We start from the raw sequence: 20748 nt of genomic DNA on the forward strand, positions 1-20748 counted from the left end.
CAGGCCCCGCAGCCGGTTGTGGCTGAGGTCGAGCTCGGCCAGGCGGCCCAGGTGGCGCAGGGCGGCGGCGGGCAGGCGGCCCAGCCGGTTGCGCCGCAGGCTGAGCACCCGCAGCCCGCTCAGGGCGGCGCCTACCTCCTCGGGCAGCTCCTCCAGCCCCCGCCCGCTCAGGTTCAGCGCCTCCAGCTCCCCCAGCGCCGCCGCCGCCAGGGACGGGCGGCGAGGAGCGGCGGCACCCGGGGGCGGCGGCGGCCCCCCCGGCGGCCCCGCGTCCGGCTCGGGCTCGGGCTCGCCAGGGCCGTCCCGCAGCTTCCGTGCGCGCAGGGCGGCGTCGCGCCACAGCCGCACCGCCTTCGGGGGCTCCGTCTGAGCCATGGCCGGGGGAGCGGGCCCCCGCCCCGCCCGACCCTACCTGCCGCCGCCGCCGCTGCTGCTCGCCATGGGCGCGGCCGCGCTGCGCATCGCCGCGACCGCGGCGGGCTCGGAGCTCCCCGTGGCTCCGCGCCGGCACTGCCGCCGCGCCGCCCCGCGCACGTACCGCCGCCGCCGCTGCCACCGCCCCGCCGGGGGCGGGACGCGGTCACGGTCCGGCCCCGGCAGCGCCGCACCGCCCCCGCGCCGGGGAGAGCCGGCCCTGCCTCTGGGGGGACACCCCGCCCTGCCTGCCGGGCACCGGCCCGTTCTCCCCGGGCAGGAAGGGTCCGGGATGCTGACCTGAGACGCCCGGCCTGCGGCTCCTACCCCCGGCAACGCCCGGGAGAACGGCCCTTCGTGTGCCCCGGTGGGGTGAGCCCGCCTGGCCCTGGAGGCGGGGGGCAGTAGCGGTGGCGGTGGCAGTGCCGGCGCTTCGCTGGGACCCCGGCGTGTGACAGCCGCCGCCCCTGGGCGGGGGTCAAGGTCTCGCCCTGCCCCTGGGATCGCTGAGAGCTTTGCGAGCCGCCCGACTCATCACGGAGTTAACTGCAAAAGCTGTTGTGTTGCCCGGTATCATTTTTTCACTAGGCAAGGGCTGATTTTTTCCAGCCCTGCAAGAAACCGAGATTAACCTTTCTTCCCATTCAGTAAGTGTGCTTCCGTGTTGGGAGAGTGCGAAAGCCTGCAGCCCTCTGGTTAATCGGAGCAACTCTGCCACCTTCCTGCCGTGCTTTGTTTCCTGTGCTGCATTCATCTGGCCAGACCCTAAACACTGCCTTCTTCAGGTTCCTTAGTCAAGCTTTGCTCCAGGAGGTCGGAGAAATAGGCGTGGAAATTTCCACCTCTGCTACTGAGGGGGAATAGAGCCCCTTTACAGCGGAGCCGCTAGTCAGGCTGACGGAGGTTGTGGGCGCTCAGCTTTCCCGACATGTGTGACCTTACCCTTACAAATATCAGCGATGCACCGTGGCCAAAGGTTCACAGGTTTTAAAAGGTCGTTGTCTTTGTTCAGCGCTGGATACTCCAGCCTGCTTTGGGGGCTTTGGTGCTTCCTTTCACCTTGGAAGGAACTTTTCACCTTGTTGTAACAACTACCATTAAAGCATGCTATAAGCTATTACTTGAGACCCACGAAAAGAAAAAAAAAAGGATTTGAAATTAAAAGTAGTCCACAGGGCAACCAGCTTCACAGCCTTTATTCTCTTCCTTATTGTGGAAAGCCCTCACAACAATGACTCCTTTTGGGTGGCCCTGTGCATCTAACTGTGCCTGGAGAGGAGGAGAGAGCTGAACCAACTTCGTGTGGAGCTATAGTCATTGCACTTAATTATTAAATTTACAAATTACTAAAACTACAAGATTGTAAAGGCTCAGACTCAGTTTCTGTCTTTCCCATCATTAACAGACAAGCTGGGATAAAATAATTTTTCAGGCCCTCTGAGTTGTAGCAAACCTTAACCAGGTTTCTGCTAAATGCCTTTCTGTGAATGACATCACCCTGTGTAGGGAAAATCTTCCCGTGTTGGCTGGTAAAGCCAGACAAAGGACACAAAGAACAGGGAGGAAAGTCCACAGGCCTGAAAGAAAGCGTGGCTGTATGAAGGTAAAACTCATCTCCAAGTAGAATGCAGGAGCTGCCCAAAGCCAGCAGAGGCAGTCCTGGGGACTGGGCTCATGCTTTGGCTCCAGGGCCACCTCTGCTGGAGAACAGGTATATAGGGATAGTCATGATCCATGAGGCTCTGCTGAAAGGGCCTAAACCTGGGGATAAAATTCTTCCAGATCCCGGCCCTGGGAAACAGAAATACTTCATGGCCTCCTGCTAAATTGTGCCCAACTAGAACTAGTTTCCAAGCTTGCACTCATTTATTTTCAGAGGATCCCTGCAGTGGGTCAGTACCTCTTTTATTTGGGCTAACCCAAGTTTTGTGTCTTTGCTTTTCTGAAGGTCACATGGGAAGTAGCCCTTCTCTGTGCTCCAAAAGGAGCACTCTCCTTCCCCATTTCAATAGTGGCACATTCAATTCCTACCAGGGAAAGAGTCATGCTCTTCTCCCACCCTCTTGCCCAATTGCTCTTGTGATACCAGGTTGATAGTTTCATTTCCAGCCTTCTACATGCAAAATCACCCAACCTGCTGCTATCAAAATCATGTTTTTAAATCAAGACGGTGTTTCTAGAAACAAAAGATCTCTGCAGGGAAAATTGACCCTGGCTTCAAATTTGCGGCCAATTTTCTTCTTTCCAATGCCTTGTGCAGGTAAAGACAGCAAAAGCAGCATCATTATTGAGGACCACACACCCCATGATTCCTGTGGGCACTGCAGATCCTCTCTGAGGCCAGGGCAGACTTCCAGTTGCTATATGACCTGCAGCAAGTGTAACTCAAAAGGCTGCCACTGCATTATCCTCTTGTTTCCCATGGGAAAACTGGAGGAGCCCCTCCACTGGGGATGTTCCAAGCAGCTGCTTGGCTCAGCCAGCTGAAAAACACCAGGGAGAGAAGTGCTTATCTCCATTTGCCTGCTATTAGAGGTCATAGCCTATATTAAACACATCTTTCTGGCAGCATGCAAGGACAGACGGCGTAAGTTTTTTCACTAAGCGGGGAAAGTTTTGACTGTCAACTTTCCTATCAAAATATGCAAAGCAGCAGGAACCAAATGCCTCCCCATCGTAATGAAGAGAGGGAGAAGTCATGCAGCACTATTCAAACTTTGATAAGCTCCTGTGGGTGATGAATGAAGCTAAGGCAGAAAAAACATGATGAACAGCATGCTGACACAAAGACATCCCCAGTGCCGCTTGAAGGTTGTCCAAAGAGGAAAGCTCTGGTGCTTTCCTATGAACCTTACACCTTATCCCACTGCCTGCATGAGTGTGCAAATCTGTGATGCAGTCACCCAGGGATGGTTTCTCTTGGTTGCTTCAACACATTCACCACAGTTAAAGCTGCCAGTTGGGAGTGAGATAGGTAGTTTCTGGAGAAAAGGAAGATTTTATTTCTCAGAAAATGTGGCTTTTGGTACAGACCTAGATGATTCCTTATCTTCCCATCTTCTTAGGCAGAGGAGACATATTTTTCCAAACATGACTTCCTCATTTCCTCTCAATTTACTCATCAGCTTACTAAAGGTCCATTAAACATGAGCACCGGCATGCTGGATGCTGGTGTTGGAGCCATTTCCTAATTTTTGGAGGTTAAAAATATTCAGAAAACATACCAAACGCCTCTCTTGCAGCTCAGGATCAGCTGGGACTGAAAGCCAGGTGGCTGTAAAATTGCCAGGAAAGCTATAAAGCATTTTATTAAAAAAAAAAAAAATCCCATTTCAGTGGGTTCCATTATATGTCGGAATTGCATTTGCAGTTATTAATTTTAAATAGTAGTCCTGCAAAGTCCTATTGATGGGATTTAATTATTCAGATGAAATCTGAAGTGCTTCCACTTTCCTGAGCCCTGCACCTGCATCATTAATAAGATTTCTATCTAAAGCACTTCTCTCCTGGGTCAGGCAAAAGGCACTGAGTAATCATCAGTATTTTAGAGCCTGAGTCTGGCCCTTGCAGGACAAGAGGTGCAAATGTAACCAGCTGCTTGTGACAGGACATGAACCTAAATCAGCTCAACAGAAGCACCAAGCTGCTGGCAAGTGGATTCAGGGTGTGCTGTGGGCCAGTGCAAAGCTCACAGGCAGCAGCACCAAGGGAGGCTGGCAGGGCCTTCGGAGAGTGCATGCCCTCTACACCACCAGACACACAGCCCAGGTGTTAAAAACCCCAGGGTCCTGCTTTGGCACCAATTCAAGAAGTCGTATTTCCAAGGGCTCAGTCGCTGGCTGGGGAACGAGCAATGGGTTGACTGACTGCTTTCAAAGAGCCTCCACATGTTCCTCCTCAGCCTTAAGTAGAAATCCTGTGAGAATGAAATTTTGCCCAGAACTGCATTCTCCATGCTGTTTTGCCCACCATTTCTGCAGGAGTGCTATGAATATACCCCAAGGCTTACCAAGCCATATACAAAAGGTGATGGCAGCACTTGAAGAGATCCTGGACATGCTTTGGGCAGGAGAAAGAGAGGGATTGTGGTGAATAGCACTGCTGTTTGCCTCAACCCTCTGTAGGTGAGCAGTGGTGCTCTACATATGAGACGGGAAGACAAAGGCTTGGAGAAATTTGGGAATGCAATAGGATAGGGACCCCCACCCAAATGTGGGGGTCTGAAGAGGAGGTGCATCCCCAGAACTGCTTTGCATCAGCCCCTATGTAACCCACGACCAGGCCCCACTTCCCCATAGGTGGATCTCATACTGTGAATCCTAACTGCTTTGCTTGTTTCTTCCTAGGCACAGGAATTCCTTTAATAGAATCACAGGAAGGTTTGTGTTGGAAGGAACCTTTAAAGATCATCAAATCCAACCCATTTGCTTTGGGCAGGGACATCTTCAACTAGATCAGGTTGCTCAAAGCCCAATCTCACCTTGGCCTTTAACAGTTCTGGAGGCAGGACATCCATAACTCCTCTGGGCAACCTGTTGCAGTGCCTTACCACCGTCATGGTAAAGAATTTCTTCCTAACATCTAATCTATATCTCTCCTCTTTTAGTTTAAAACTGTTCCCCGTTGTTCTGTCACTACCTCCCTGTGTATAAGCCCCTTTCCTCTTTTTGTTATAAGCCGTCTTTAAGTACTGGAAGGATACCATGAGGCCTCCCAGGAGGCTTCTCATCTCCAGGCTAAACAACCCAGCTCTCTCAGTCTGTCTTAATAGGAGAGGTGCTTCAGCCCTCTGATCATCTTTGTGGCCCTTGTCTGGACCTGCTTCAACAGGTCTAGAGGACCCCAGAGCTGGATGCAGTACTCCAGGTGGGGTATCACAGGAGTGGATTAGAGGGGGAAAATCTCCCTTGACCTGCTGTCCACACTTCATTTTATGCAGCCCAGTACACAACTGGCTTTCTAGGCTGTGAGTGCACATTGCTGGCTCATGTCCAGTTTTTCATCCACCAATACCTCTGTGGCCTTCTCACAAAGGTTGACCCAGTGTATAGCATTCCTTACTCAATCCTACAACCAACAATGATAATCCCCAATTTAAAAAAAAAATTACTTGTATTTTTAAAATTCTTTCAGGAAGTAGAACAGGTGTTTGCATACCAATACATTTCATAAAAGTGATGCTATCTGTAGCCTTGGTTTATGGGAAATACAGAGAGAGCAAAGGAATGTGATTTTTTTTGCCACTGATGCCACAAAAGCAACTGGAGGGTGAAATACAAACTGTGGGAAGCCAGTGGTGAGCTGAACAGAGCAAACTGATGCTCTGGCCTCTTAAATACCCTACAAAGCTTGGTTCTGACAAAGGGGGATGTTGCAATTAGCTTGCAAAGTCCTTTTGGAATTTTGAAATGAAAGGCAGCCATGAAGCAGCACTTGTCCAGATTCAGGTACCAGGGAAATCTTGCTGAGCTCTTTCAGTGCTTGGTCAAGGCCCATGCCTTCAAAGTCATGGCATGAACAAGAACTGAGCTGGGCACATTCAAATGAATCTTAATTTACTTCTCCACTGGTCATGGGGACTGATTTCATGCCTCCCTTCTCATCACCACCAGAAAGCTACTTAGTAGCACTAGATCAGATCCTAATTTCTTCTGAATTCCTATTTTCTGCGCTCCCAGCACTAGACCTGGTCAGTGCTTCTTCAGCACATCACATGGTGCTATGCAAACACTTCCTAAAGCCCTTTTGCTACCGAACAGCTAAGGCAGATGTATTTGCTAGGATGAGGCTGGCTGGCCTTAGCCATATTCACTCCTTTTAACAGGAATTCCTCATCACTCTCCCCATTCTCTGACCTGTGGCTGCTGCCCCACCAGGTGTACTGAGAATTTTCCAGAAATTGTTGCTGTTGATATTATTCCTGTCAATGGAATCTCCCATTTCTCACAGATTAAAGTTAAATGATCTCTTAGTAACAGCTATTGGGGCTTTCTGACTTAAACTGTAATCGGTGTTTATATCCTCCCTAGATATCAGAAAGCCAGGACAACTTTGGTCTCAGCTTCCTGCTGCTTTCCAAATCCAAACCAAAATCCTTATTTAAATGCTTCTGCTTATGCCCATGTTGTTCAGATCTGCTCACTCTACAGAGGGCCTTAAGGGCATGTTTTGATCCCTCATATCCCTGGATTTCTCTTTCTTAGCTTTTGGTACTGGCAGCCACCTTCTGCCTGGCTGCCCTCAGCTTCCTGTTCCACCTCTCCACACTTTGCTGTTTCTGAGCAGATGGAGTGTTCCCCACTTGGCCTCTCTCTTGGCCATTTGCTCCATGTGGCTTTTTAGTGACTGCCTTGCTCTGGCCAATGGGCTCTAAGCCAGCACTGCTTTGCTCCCTGGAATGATGAAGAAGTGGCCTTTCAGCTTAGCTAACAAACTTTTAAAGAACTGCCAGTCTCCATTTAGGTTCCTCCATCAGCTTTCTCTCCTGCTGGTCTCACTCCATCATTTCCTGGCTTTGGAAGAGGAGCTGTACCGGAATGAAGCAGTGTTCAAAGCCAGGTTGGAAAAGGCCTTGAACGACCTGGTCTACAGGGACCTGTGGCAGGGGATGTCAGGACCAGATGATTTTTAAGGTCCATTCCAACCCCATAACATTATACGATTCTGTGATTCTATGAAGCCATGCTGCCAGCTTAGATCACCTGCAGGGGCAGGGGGATGAGCGCCAGGCCAAGAGCTTGCTACCCATGGGGGCAGGGTACCCCACCCACCTCGGACGTGACCAGTAAAGGAATGATAATTGGTTTGTCACTGATGCCACAAAAGCACCTGGATGGTGAAACATAAACTGTGGAAAGCCGGCGGTGAGCAGAACAAGTTCATACCGACGCCTGTTAAATATCTCGCAAGGCTTGGATCTGACAATGGGGCGTTGCAATTAGCTTGTAGAGCCGTTCTGGAGTTTTGACACGAACGGCGGCGGTGAAGAAGCAGCCGCCCAGACTCTAGTCTCGCAGCCGGCTCGTGCCGCGGAGACGGAAGACGCCTGCCTCGCCCCTACAGCGGGCTCCGCAGCGGCACGCCGCCCCTCGCCCTCCTTTCCGAGGTCACGCCTAAGGAGTTACCGTCCCGCCCCTCTCCCGGCACCGGCAGCCGCGGAGAGGACGCGGGCAGGGCCGGCCCCACCCAGCGCTCCGCCCGCCCCACCCGGGCTCGGCCCCGCCCGTGGCTCCGCCGGCCCCGCCCCGCCCCGCCCGCCGCGGCCGGCAGGGGGCAGGCGCGCCCCGCCCGGGGCGGTGCCGGTGCCGGTGCGGCCGCGCCCCGCGGGCCCCGCGCGGGCGTCACGTCCGTGCGCGGCGCTCGGGGTTGGCGGGCGGGCGGAAGCGCGGGCGGGGCGGCGCCGTTGCCGCAGTGACGGGGCCGGGAGGGGCGGAGCGGCGCGAAGATGGCGGCGGTGCCGCCGCGTCGCTCGCAGCACCACCATCACCACCACCACCCGCCGCCGCCGCCCGGCCCGGCCTCCCCGCCGCCCGGCGCCGCCTCGCCGCCGCGCAGCCCCAGCCTGGCGCCGGCCGCGGCAGCGCCACAGCCTGGCCGGCCCCGAGGGCGAGGCGCCCCCCGACTCGGACCGGCCTCCGGCCGCGGAGTGCGCGGAGGGTTCGGGCGCCGCCGCGCCGGCCCCGCCGCCGGGCTCGGGTAGCAGCTCCAGCGGCTCCTCCTCATCCTCGTCCTCCTCGTCTGCGTCGTCGTCGGCGGCGTCGAGCCCGGCGACCGAGAGTCCCGAAGCGGCGGGCCCGGGCGCGGCGAGCGGGGCGTTCCGCGAGCTGCTGGAGGCCTGCAGGAATGGGGGACGTGACGCGCGTGAAGCGCCTGGTGACACGGGCAACGTGAACGCCAAGGACATGGCGGGGCGCAAGTCCACGCCGCTCCACTTCGCCGCCGGTGGGTACCGGGGCCTCCCGTGCCCGGCCAGGGCAGTGACAGCGAGCGGGACAGGGAGGGTTCCCCTGCAGTAGCTTCGGGCAGGAGGCCTCCAGCGCCTCGGTGGTTCGGGAGTGTGCAAGCCTAAGCTAGAAGGGAGAGTGTGAGCACGCACTGTGCCCCGGCGGCGTTTCGCTACACGCTGTTGGGAGATGGCTGTTAAATCCCCTTCCTCTGGGTGAGACGAGTGGGAGAGGAGATGCTGGAAGCGTAAAGAGACTGTAAGATCTGAATGTATGGACAGTGATCTCTGTTTTCGATATCCGTGGGCTGCTGCAAACTTGTGCAGTGGACTTAAGAAGTGAGAAACTGAAATTCAGGACAGAGTTGGCTTGAAGTAAGGGCTTCACGTGTGCTGTCACAGCTCGGGGACTCCTGTGATGCAGATGTACTTAATGGGAATCAGCTTTGATGCCTTGTACTTTGTACTTCTTTCATTTGGGCATGGTTGCTGGTTGATGTCTGCATCTCTTGTGTTCTGAGTAGGCTGGATAAAGAGGTCAAGTGGAACAACCGAACTGTAGAAGTTACAGATGTGTCCAGGAAAGAATACACCTCTTTGTGCAGAGAAGAGATCTCATTGTGATCAGAACTAATGTTATAAAACCAATTTAGCAGTAAGGTCCAACAATGTAGACTAAATGGAAGTAAGTATTACTTATGGCAAATAGAGCTGTGACAGATTACTGGAGTTCTTAAAAAGAGTATTTCTTACAGAGTATATTCTTTACTGGGGGCACAAGGCACACAAAATTCATGATAAAAGCAAAATGAAGGTCTTGTACATCATTACTCCTAACTCAGGATGTGTACATTTGCTAAGTCTGTGGTCAGTCTGAAAGCTTTCTGAGGTGTGCCACAGTGTTACAGAACTGGACCTTAGGTAGTGAAGCGCACAGATCTTGTTTGAGCTTTGTGGTGCACTGGTACACATAAATTAAGATAATTAACAAGTCTGTGTTGGGTGGTCAGTGTTTAAATGCTGGTGTATGGCTCTAAAGCACTGTTGAAATCAATAGTAAAATGAGTGTTTCATGGCACAGAGTTGCCTGGAACTCTGAATAGGGCTGTGCAATTTATCAGTCAGATAACACACCCTGAGATTGTATGGGTTTGTTTTCGTTTTCAAAGTACAGGAGGCATTTTACCGTGCCCCTAAGGGAACTTTTAGTCCTGAGCTGCTTCTTTTTCTTTCTTCTCTGATCCCTGAGCTCTACTACTGACAAGTAGAGTTTAAAACACAGCAAACTTCTGGGGTATGGAGACGATCTTAATTTTGATGAACCCTGGAACATAGTTCTGGTACCAACTGCATGTGTGCTTATGAAGTTCTTAAAGTTTTGGAAGACTTGAGTCTGCTCTGCTAATTTTGGATTCAGACTTAAAGTTAGACCTTGCTGCTTCCCCTAAAACTCTGAGATCTCAGGTTGTAACTTCAGTGGTAGTACAAACTGTAGTGCTGAAGCTGCAATGGTTAACTTCTGCTCTGATTAGAGAACAAATGGACAAAACTTACTTCAGGGGGTAAGGTTTTGAAAGGTGATAATGCCATTAAGATGTAACTATAATAGCAGTGGAAGGCGATTCATTGTAGCATGAGGAAAATAGCAGATGAAGGTCTTGTACCTAACAAATTCCCATATCTGTTTTTCTAGATTGAAAGACTTTCCTTAGATACCATACCTATTTTGTCTCAAATCCCCTGGTCCAAGTGGATTAGGCATGTAAGAGCATTAGGCAGATTTCTTTATTACAGAGATCTTGAGATCCTGCATTTTGGAAAGGCCTGTAAGCAAGCATGTTTGAATGCAGCTGATCTTAAGTAGTGTATACCTGACAGTGATACAGTGTGTTGATTTGATCTCCTTTGTGGGCCAAAGGTAAAATAAAACTTGTTTGCTTATGAGCATAGCAGTCTGCTGTGGATAGGAAGCTGTGTTTTGGATAATAGCTCATGTTTATGAGCCATACCTAGGTGTGAATTGTATGGACTTCACTAGGGGAATGGGTGGTTGAGAGTGCAGTATGTCATGTTTTAAACAGCTTTTTTTCAAACTTCTTGAAGCTAAACTTGCACATGAATAGAGTTTCACTTCTGATGTTGTGATTTGTGAAAGAGGAATACTTCTATTTTCTTCTTCATTTCCCATTTTTGGGACTGGATTTTATTTTTTTTTCCTTCCCCCTCCCACAGGGTATTTGACTTCTCCCCAGCTCAGTCTGTTTTTTCAGATTTCCTTCTTGGCAGCAGTGCCAGGCAGTTAAGTTCTTTTACTGTAATAGGGAAGGACAACTTCCCCAGTTACAATTCCTTGTAAAAGGTACTAAGTTTGGGTTTCCTTAAGCTTTGTAAGGTTTCTAATTTGAAAATCCCCTTTACGTCCTTTCTTGTGGCAGAAGGACTATAAAAAGAGGTACTTCTGAGAGTGCTCAGAATCCTTGGCATATGTGTAAGTTGGAGGTAAGACAAGAGCTGAACTCTTGTTACCAATTATTTTAAAAGCTGGGAATAGCTCTAAATCAGTTTCTAGAAGCTGGAGTCACCTGTCCATTATTCACTTCCAGATAAATTGTGCATGGTTGCATCAAATTGAAGCAACAGTGTTACCCATATTTTCTCTGTTTGGGATAATTGAATTGCCCGTTGAACTGAATAAAGGGGAACTGGATCTTCAGCTCTGTGTTGAAGTGTCAAGTGGCGTGCTGAATAAATCTGACCTGCTTTGGTTAGCTATTAATAAGGCACAAATTAATACTGAGGCCATATCAGGGTTGTAGAGGCCTCTCTTGCAAGCAGGAAGAGGTTGAGCAAAGGATCATTTTCATTTTATCCTTCTTGCTTGGAAAGGAGAAAACTCAGTACTATCTCAACTGCTGTGTGGATTGCAGGATATTTGGGTCTCTGGTACCAGTGCAGGCTTTGGATATTGTCCAGCAGCACCCACAAAGCAGGTTCTAAAGACTTGAAAGTGATTGAGTGACTTTAAAACGCACACAAAAAAAAGAAATTAAGTGGAGATATTAATGCATGCATAGCGTTTACATTCAGTTTATTTCAATTAAAACTAGCTTGCTTATAACTAAAAAAATTTAAAAAGCAACTGTGCTAACCATGAACAAAGGTATATTTGGCTTAACTTTTTATCCATACTGGTGGCCAAAAGCAGATATCTAAGGAAGAGTTATACACTTGCCCTCTTCATGTGATGCTTCTCTGAGTACTCCTTTTGCAGTTTGTAGCTCAGCAATTGTTTGAACAAAACCCAGGTTTTAAATGTTATTAGAGGGTCATCCTGTGGTAGGGAGTTCATTAAATAATTGGACTGTTAACTTACATTAGAAGCAACTTGTTTTCTCTTGTACTTGTTTCCTCTTCAGTGGAATATTCTGTGTTCTGCTTAACACTTCTCTTCAAACTGGGTTGAATGAGACAAACTATTTCACTCGCTTGTCTTTCTGCTGCATTTCTTTGATCTAAAGATGTGTTACCTCTTTTCCTTGAGAAAGATCTTAACTGTCATTGTTTGTTTCACCAAAATAAGAACATCTTTACTGTATTATGTGCCACTCAGTAGCTGAAAATACTTGTCACACCAGTGTTTTCTATTCTTGTGAACTGGCCTGACAATTCTGCATTCGATGGTGATGTTGTCACATAGTTGAAAAAAATACTTTTTTTGCCAGCATAACCAAATGATTTGCTTATTCTGTGTGTACGTGAGAGGTAGATTTTTTTTCTGTTGGGGAATGCTACTGACTATTTTTTTAATAGTTGGATGATTTTAGTCTATGTGATAAGGTGTCCTGTGTTAGGTATCATTTGTATGGGATATGGTGTGACTTTACTCTCAGCCTAAGATATATCCTGTGCATCTTTATGTGGTTTGCGAGTTGAAGTGCCTGTATTGGTCCTTTGTGTTTGAAGCAGGTTGACAGTGATGCGTTCGTGGCTCTGCGTGTGTTATCCTCCATGCATAGCACTCACATACCAAGGCTGATTTTCTGTGACTTTTCTACCATTAATATGCCTGGATGGGGAGGACTCCTGTGTGTGTTTGTCTGAAATTACACCTTTTTCCTGCAGCCAGCTTGGTAACAGACTTGCTTTTTCCCTTCTGAAACAACACTGAGCCATACAAAAGAGTATATATGTATTTCCTGGTGACACCTTGGCTCATATGTTTTTGGACCTCATCCTTCCTATAAATCATTAATAATAGCACCTCTTTCAGAAATGACTAGGTGGATGGACCTGGTAGAAATAACCTGAGTCCTACTCGATTTCTTCATATAGCCACAGTCATAAGCTTGTCCAGTTCCACACCCATTTAATGGGAAGTTTTTGATCATGAAGTTAGCCCCTCAAGTTCTTGTGCAAGACATTCTTTTAGCTTTACAGATGTTCTCTTTCTAGTGTTTTACCCAGGGATAGAGAGAGTACTAATAATAATTGCTGAACTGTGTCTTAATGCCCACTTCTGTACCAAGAAGAGGCAGAGGCTTTCAGGAATGGCTTTCAGAAGTTATGAAGCTGGGATCACAGAGAGGAGTGTTCTTGGTGGTCTCACTGAAGCTCAGGCTTGGAGAAACCTGATTTCAGGTAACTTACTAAAGCATCAGTGATACAGCTTGTTTTCTTTCTGCTTATGTGTGTAGTAATGGCAAAAAGCTGTTGGGGGAAAGCGGTTTTGTTCTAAGTGTGCCTTTGATATCACTAGTAATAACTGTTGGAAGTCTAATCACGTTGTGAAGGCTAGCTAAATAACTATGCTTTTGCAAATTTTTGGAGTATATGGCTTTAATCCTAAAGGCAAGGGATCTCACTTGGGTTGGGAAGCAGTCAGTGGTCAGAGTTTGAGAGCTGATCAAGTTGGTTTGTCAGCTAGCAAGCTGTTAATCATAAAAATGCAAGCTGTTTTGACATATGTAAGATAAGCAACTCTGGAGGCAGAGCTGATACAAGTAGCTACTGAGTGTTCCTTGAGGGAGAGCCAGGAAATGGCAAGAAGTAGTTAGGAACTTGTTACACACTTCCACTCTGTGCAGAGACACACTGTGAATCACACGATTCACTCCGTGAATCGACCACTCCGCCTGTGGTGCAGTGTACAGCAAATTAGATTACATTGCTCTGGAAAGCTTTGCTTGAGACATCATTCTGAAACTACTCTGACTCAACTTGTTGCAGTTGTCCCCTGTGTCCTTGTCATAGAAGAGATGTCTGACCTCACACAGGTGCTTATAAAGCCAAGTCACTATTTAATTCTGCCTTGTGCGATTTAAAATGGGGTTAATAATTTTCAGCTGGATTCATATGGATACAATGAAGAACGCAAATTGTGCAGTCAGTTAGGAAACATCCTGGCAGTCTTACAGCCTCAGAGCCTGCAAAATGCACACTTTTCCATGTAAAAAAAAGATGAATCAGTAAATTACTGGCCTTTACTTTGAAAATCCTTCTTTTATGTTTTTGGTAGCACTTGTGGTACATCAACTCTGTTAGTGTCACAAGTGTATTACTTCATAGAAAGTTTCAGCTTGCTTTCTTTGTGACTAGTAACTTTTTCTCTTGAATTATCTTCTAATACTTTGTGCAATATGTCCCCTTCCCATTAAAAAATTCTTGGAAGGAATTTGCAAGAGGATATCTATAAATGCAAAATCTTAGACCTTCAGTAGTATTGAACCAGGTGCTCTTTTTCCCAGCTTGAAGGCTTTTCAGTTTACTTAGTTAAATCACTCAGTGTTCTGTCTAGTGAAGTGGGAGAAGTGCAGGGGAAAGTCTTAGGGAAATAATCTGATCCCAGTGTGTGCTGTACTAAAGCAGAGACACACAATGACTTAGCTTGGTCTTCTTTCACTCTTTGCTTATAGCATTAAAACCATTCTGAAAAGGTTGTGTGTCTAAGAGTGCTCCTCCACCTCAAGGGCTTGTATTCCCGTATAAACTATGTTTAGTGTTCTAACAAGTGGGATTACATTTAATAAGAACATCTTTCCAGCTTTGCTTAAGGTCCCAGTGATACCTACAGGTGTGCTTAACCTGTGATTATACACTTCCATAAAATTTAACTCCTTTTAGAGTCTCGTTCTTGAAAGCAAGCAGGTAAAAGGAGGAGAAAAAACACCTAATGAGAATCATGAGTCTTCTGTGTCATAAGTCAAACTGTGCACATAACAGCAGCTTTGCAAAGGTTGGAACTGGCATATGGAGGAGTTCTTGCTATGTTGTGATAAAGTGACATTAATTGGGCAGTGGTTGAAACAGTTCAGCTGTACTTAAACTGATCAAACTGACTACTTGATGTACTGTACTCACCAGACAAAGCATTCTTCCAATTCTAGAGCGAAGTCAATTGGTTTTTCACCAAACTTTCTGAAAATTTGGCAAAGAATTATGTGTCTTCTGTGAGTATTAGTTATTAGGTTGTCTGTAAACTATTACCATGTGAAAGCTTTTGACTAACTAAAGGGAGGTTTAAAGTGGAAACTGTAATGGGAGTATGGAACGGAGGGTACAACTGGTGCTCCTGTTACTTTCCTTGCATCCCTCTCTCATCATTCAGCATTGTCTCTTGTTCCTTTGATCAAGTGCCACAAGAGGAGGTGGGACAGCGCACGGTCTTGGAGCAGAATGTGATGGGAGAGCAGAACATGTTGTTGCAGTGGTAGTAAGCATTTGGTGGTGTCTTTGTGTGCCATCTTCTCCAATGGCATTTAAAATTTTTATTTAGCCTAATTTTCAAGCTGCCAGCTTGCTACCTAAAACTTTTTTTCCTCACTTTCACCCTAAAGTGACAGGTATAAATTAGAAAAAAGGCAAGAGTGCATCATTGGCAGAGAACTGGTTAAGTGGCGTTTTCTATGGGTTGTTGTGCTGGTCTCTTGATTTACACAAAGCTGTCATAGTTACGTCCAGCTCCTGGCTTTCACTAAGCCCTTGTCTTCATTTGTTCCTGAGGTAACTGGAGAAATGAAGAGTCTATCAGTCACTCAGAATTTTTGCCTTTTCTGTGATTTGGTTGGTGACTGTTTCACCCTTAAATTACAGATGTTACTTCACTACTGTGTTTTTATAACTGGATTACTGCTTCTTTTCTCTCAGGGACAATGTTTTTTGAGGTACTACAACTTGCCTGAAACGTCTGAATTGTGTAATGAATCTAAAATGAGGGCAGAGCTTGTGCATTTTACCTGTGTAAAGGTTTTTATAGAAGTGTTTTACCTTACTAAAGGGACCCTGTCCATCAGTGTGCTTTGGAAGCTGACAGATGAATCGCATCAAAACAAGCTTGCATACTGGGCCTTTAAATGGATCCTTCTCTGTGGTTACCCTGGTTGTGGATGTTTTCTGTAGGAACCTTCTGTAGGATTGTCTTTTGGGATCTTTGATTACAGGTCCTTTCTTGGGAATTCTTCCATAGACTTTGTAAATTAAAGTTGCATTGGAAATATGCAGGAGTAGGGTTTAAAAAGTAATCTTAAATGACATCGAATAGGTTTCTACAGCTTAAGCTGAACTGGATATGCTTCATAAGCCACAGGTGGCTTTGCATGTGTTTTGGTTTATTTTTTACAAAAGATGACCCAGGCATTGCAGAAATTTTGGTAGCTACAGCTGCTTTATCAAATTGGGTCATGGGATCATTTTGAAGTCGTCTTAGCATTTAATCAATTCAACACCTTAGATTTACTGTTGTTGGTGGGGAAGCTATTCCCATAATTGGTTACTCTTTCTCTGAAAGATGGTTGGTGTAGTGGGATAAAATCACAGTAACCTTTACAGTGCTTTTTAAGGACTGAACAGAAGAAGTAATTCACCAAAAACTGTAAAGTGTTTATTGCTGGCATTTCCAAAGATATCCTTATCAATGACCCCATGTCCAGCAACATCTTGAAGAAATGTGTATGTAGTCCTGAAACAGTGAACAATTTGAAAAAGAATCTTGGATTTCAGGTGTACTTAGGTGGTTTTTCCTTGAGAGACAAGAAGTACATGTAAACCAAATGCTTAAACAGCTTCAGCACTGTTTTTAATAGTCCAGTTTATAAAAACTAGTTTATAAAAACTAAAGTCTAATAAAATTCGTTCATTTGCTGTTTAGTTGAAAGCATCCTTTTTAATTCTTGTCTTGCTCAATTTCCCTTTGCCAGTCAGATGAACAATAAAAATGTGTGAACTTTGAGGGCTTACTTCTTGGTCCTTATGTCCCAGGCCTGTTACCTTTGCTGGGGTACCAGATACTCTTTGGTTTTTGTTGCACCTATTTAAGCTGTCGCTTTCTATGTGGAGACTTAACAGGTGATGTTTATTGACTGCTTTATAACAGAAACAAACAAAACAATGAAAGCTGCAGTGATTTACAGTAGCAGTGGCCTTGCTGACAGTTCAGTTAACAAAAACGCGTCTTCTGATAGCAGTCTTGTAATGATAAATTATTTGTAATAATGCCAGCTTTGATCCACATGCTTCTGTTTCTGTAATGTAATTTCTATTTCTAATGGGCAGTGATCAGTATATAACGTACCAGAAAGCTTTGACTTATGTGCAGTGGTGGACTAAAACTGTATTGCTGATTGGGTTCCAGTTTTCCTGTTGCTGGTGTGGCTCAGCAGCTTGTGGACAGCTGCTAAACTGCTGTTTACCCCCATGTATTAGAGAAAACCCACTTTGATCTCTGCTCAATGTGCTAACTTGTAATTTTTAATGGTCCAGCATCTCTGCTGCAAGCAGCTGAGTGCTCTGTACAGTGGGGATGGGGGAATGCTTACAGCTATCAAAAAGTGACCAGGCTGGAGTTGCTGGCTGGAGCCCTTGAGCTGCGTTACCGTGGGATTAACCAAGGAGTGCACTGCTACAGTCTCTCCTAGAAGTGAGCGTCTGGGTGTGTATCATGCGTGAGTTGTTGCCTGCCACTGAGGTGCTGACTTTTGAGAACCGTTTCTGTCACTGGTTCAGCAGCATTTTGCTGTACCTGAGTTATGTGGTCATCTCAAGTAGAGCTGACAGCTTCTTTCTTGCTTCCCTTGGAGTTTGCCTTCTAGAAATGTAATAGTGTCTTTAGTTATTGTTTTGGTTGTGTTTTGTGGAATTAATACAATTAGCACCACTTTTTTGGAATTGCACTGGCTGCCGCATTTAATTCTGCTGTTTCATAAACACAGTTCATACATGTAAGAGTCTTAATCCTAATCTGGTTGGTACACATGATTACCAGAAGAGACAGTAACTGTTGATGTGACAGTCTTTTAAAATCTCCCATGATACTGCTTTTATCCCTGAGGTTTATAAGAAATGCAATCCAACCTTTGAGATGCCACCTAGTACAAAAATGAACGCTTCTGTTTTAGTTCAAACTGTTCCTCTTGAGCCTGATTTTTGTTCCTGTCCTCTAAGGTAGGGGACTCCAAAGTGGAATATGCAAAATATTTCATTGAGGTGCAGGAAGAAAAGCAATTTTGTACCATCGTTAATATAATAGAAAAATTTAAAAAGTATTTATTTCATCTTTATCTCAGCCATTCAAAGTTCCTGTTTTTGTGCATGTTTATAATTGTGTAATAATGCAGTCGTGCATGTATATGACTTCTAAATATATGTATATTGGGGATGCATGCACAAAAATATTTTTACTGATCGGTGTGTGCAGTCAAAAGTTTAGAGACTGCTGAACTAAGACATTTGGGGCAGTAGGAGGCAGATTTGAACAGTAGAACCTTTCCAGCTTCATTGTGGACAACAAGCCAAAGATGTCAGAGCCTGGTGTGCTGATGCCAAATTTTGAAGTATGCTAGTTTAATGATGCTGGCTTTGTGGTGATGTCTTCCCTGGTCATAACAGAGGCTGCGTTCCTAGGCTGAGACCTTCCTGAGGCATTATTTCCCAGCTGAGGTCTCGGGTCTGCCTGTCTGTAATGCCTTGGTCTGTCAGTTGGAAGTAGACTGTTTGTAAAAGAACAAGAATGTAGTTTGGGTTGAGATAAGGTTGTTCTGCTTAAGCACTGGCAGCGTCCTTCAAGGACACATAAGAGGTTTTCTCCAAGATGAAAACCTATTCCAAGAGATAGTGTGTAAGATGCTTGCTTTAGGTACATACAGATTATGTAATGTTTTAAAATTCATAATAAGCTTTTCTTGAAAAAGAATGGGAAGCCTTTGTAGAACTTCTTAATGAGATAGAGTGGCAGCCAGGCAGGCTGTAATACAACACCCTTCAGCTATGTCATGACTGTAAGTGAATTGTCCAGCTGTTGTTTGAGCAGGTGAGTAGAGTGTGACTTTATGGTGAAATGAACCAAGAAGTAGATGAGAGACATGAGTAATGTACACTGAACCAAGAGCAAACAGTTTTAGACACTAAATAATGTTGTTTTGCCAGCCAAATGAACAGAAATACGTTCTCTTGCAGGTTTTGGAAGGAAGGATGTTGTAGAGCACTTGCTGCAGACAGGAGCCAATGTTCATGCTCGTGATGATGGAGGACTGATACCCCTGCACAACGCCTGCTCCTTCGGTCATGCAGAAGTGGTCAGTCTGCTGCTGTGTCAGGGGGCAGACCCAAACGCTAGGGACAATTGGAACTACACTCCTTTGCATGAGGCTGCTATCAAGGGGAAAATAGATGTGTGTATTGGTAAGTGTCTGTCACTTGTTGCAATTTTACCTGATTATGTTTTGTGAAGCTGTAATTGTTTATGTGCTGAACTTGGGATGAAAGATACGGCTTGTTTTAAAAGCTAGCTGCTTTTAATCTAGCAGGTAGGTACAGTGATAGTAATTTAACTTTGTCTTGGTGTGTAATACAAGGTTTGTGGAACTTGCATGAGAAAAACTATCCTGGAGAGATTGGGTGAAGTCTCCTTGTTTGTTAAATTACAGTATTTAAAATCTGAATATGTAGATTTGTCTTTCTTGGTTGCTGTCAAGAAAACTAGCTTTACTAGATAAAGTCTTTGCTTTTTTGGCTGCTAAATATGTTGTAGTAGTGGTTAGGAGGATGGTAAAACCTTTCATTCTATGCAGTATGGAGAAATAACTTGGTCCTTTGGAGCTTTCCAGTACAATTTACAGGACGCCATTGTTCAGTGGTGATCTATCTTCAGTATGTGTTTTGTAGCCCGGAGCGAAAGCAATTTCAAATAAAATTGAACACTTCAACCGTTTACAATTTGTTGAGAACATACAAAGAGCTTTTCAGTCAGGATGTCTTTAACTTTTGTGGTTTTTCTCAGTGTGTACTTAGTAGTACTTTGTTTCTAAATGGAAACTTCTATTTTTATTTTCTTTGCACTCAGGGCAGTTTCTTGAACTTACACTCTTTTAACATCTACTAACTTGAATAAAATTATCTGCTCAGCATTTCCTTTTAATCAAACATGTAAAGGAAAGCCTGACTTTTAGGCACTTCAGTTAAGATTATGAACTGTATGTTCTATATGTTATCCAGATGACAAGACACAATTCTCAGACTTTCAGATAATGTCTTTCTTTCTGAAAGTTTTATTACATAGAATTCCTTCAGAGAAACCTGCAAAACTTAAAGCACAAGATCTTGCATTAGCTTTATTGCAATATTTAAGTATTTGCTTAAGAATAAACACCAGAAATTGAGTGAAAGAAAACTGGAGGAAACACCAGAATATAATTTTTCAGTCTGTTTCTTCTTTTTACAAGCGATGTCATGGATCCATTTAATCTCTGCAAGGTAAACCATGGAGAATATTCTGTAGAAATTGAATATAGTTGATTATGCAGCAGTATGTGGGAAGAGATCCATTGATATAGTAGGTTCCAGTAACAGTCTACTATGACAACATTGAAAAGTAAGTTTAATTCCAGTCAGTAACTGGAGTCTAGTAAAGGAACTGGGACTTAAAAGAAGTAATTACTTTGTTGTGTTTAGTGCTGGAGTCAACCTGATTTTGGGAACTGCTGACTGAAAATCCAAATTAAATGGAAGAAAGTTTGACAATAAGAGGCTGAATAGAAAATTGACCTCTTGCTTCAGAAGTTTTTCACTTCGGAAAGGATTTGTCTTTTTCAGTTTCTGAAACCTTGTATTAAAGCAGGAGAGGGTGCAGCAGCACACTTGTGTTTACAGATGAGATGAAAGATGGTTGTGACAGAGGTTTTAGGATTTGGCAGGGCAAGACACCATGGGTAGTGTTGCTTTGGGTAGTTTGTCTGAAGACTTTGTTACTCTGGAGGAGTTGGGGCAGGTCAGATCAAGAGGCAGATTATGTGATACATCCATTTTGATGTACAATGCTGGTAGTAATTTGAGATTATTTTGATCTAATTTCTGTAATCAAAGAACTGATGGTACCTTTAAAGATCACTCTTAATTCAGCAAGA

The 20748-nt window shown here is 45.5% G+C and overlaps 2 protein-coding genes across 2 annotated transcripts in view; one reads left to right on the forward strand and one right to left on the reverse strand.

The window, feature by feature from the left end:
- The window catches only part of MFHAS1 (malignant fibrous histiocytoma amplified sequence 1), a 35053-nt gene extending 34636 nt beyond the window's left edge, over nt 1-417 (reverse strand). The window contains 1 exon segment of the mRNA XM_039551409.1: nt 1-417. Coding sequence (XP_039407343.1) covers nt 1-375 — 375 coding nt within the window. The 5' untranslated portion in view covers nt 376-417.
- A 7426-nt stretch (nt 418-7843) lies between these two features.
- The window catches only part of TNKS (tankyrase), a 138109-nt gene continuing 125204 nt past the window's right edge, over nt 7844-20748 (forward strand). The window contains 3 exon segments of the mRNA XM_039550356.1: nt 7844-7986; nt 7988-8355; nt 18803-19027. Of these exon segments, the coding sequence (XP_039406290.1) occupies nt 7859-7986; nt 7988-8355; nt 18803-19027 (721 nt within the window). The 5' untranslated portion in view covers nt 7844-7858.

The sequence above is a fragment of the Corvus cornix genome, chromosome 4 (assembly GCF_000738735.6).
Source record: "Corvus cornix cornix isolate S_Up_H32 chromosome 4, ASM73873v5, whole genome shotgun sequence".
Lineage (NCBI taxonomy): Eukaryota > Metazoa > Chordata > Aves > Passeriformes > Corvidae > Corvus > Corvus cornix.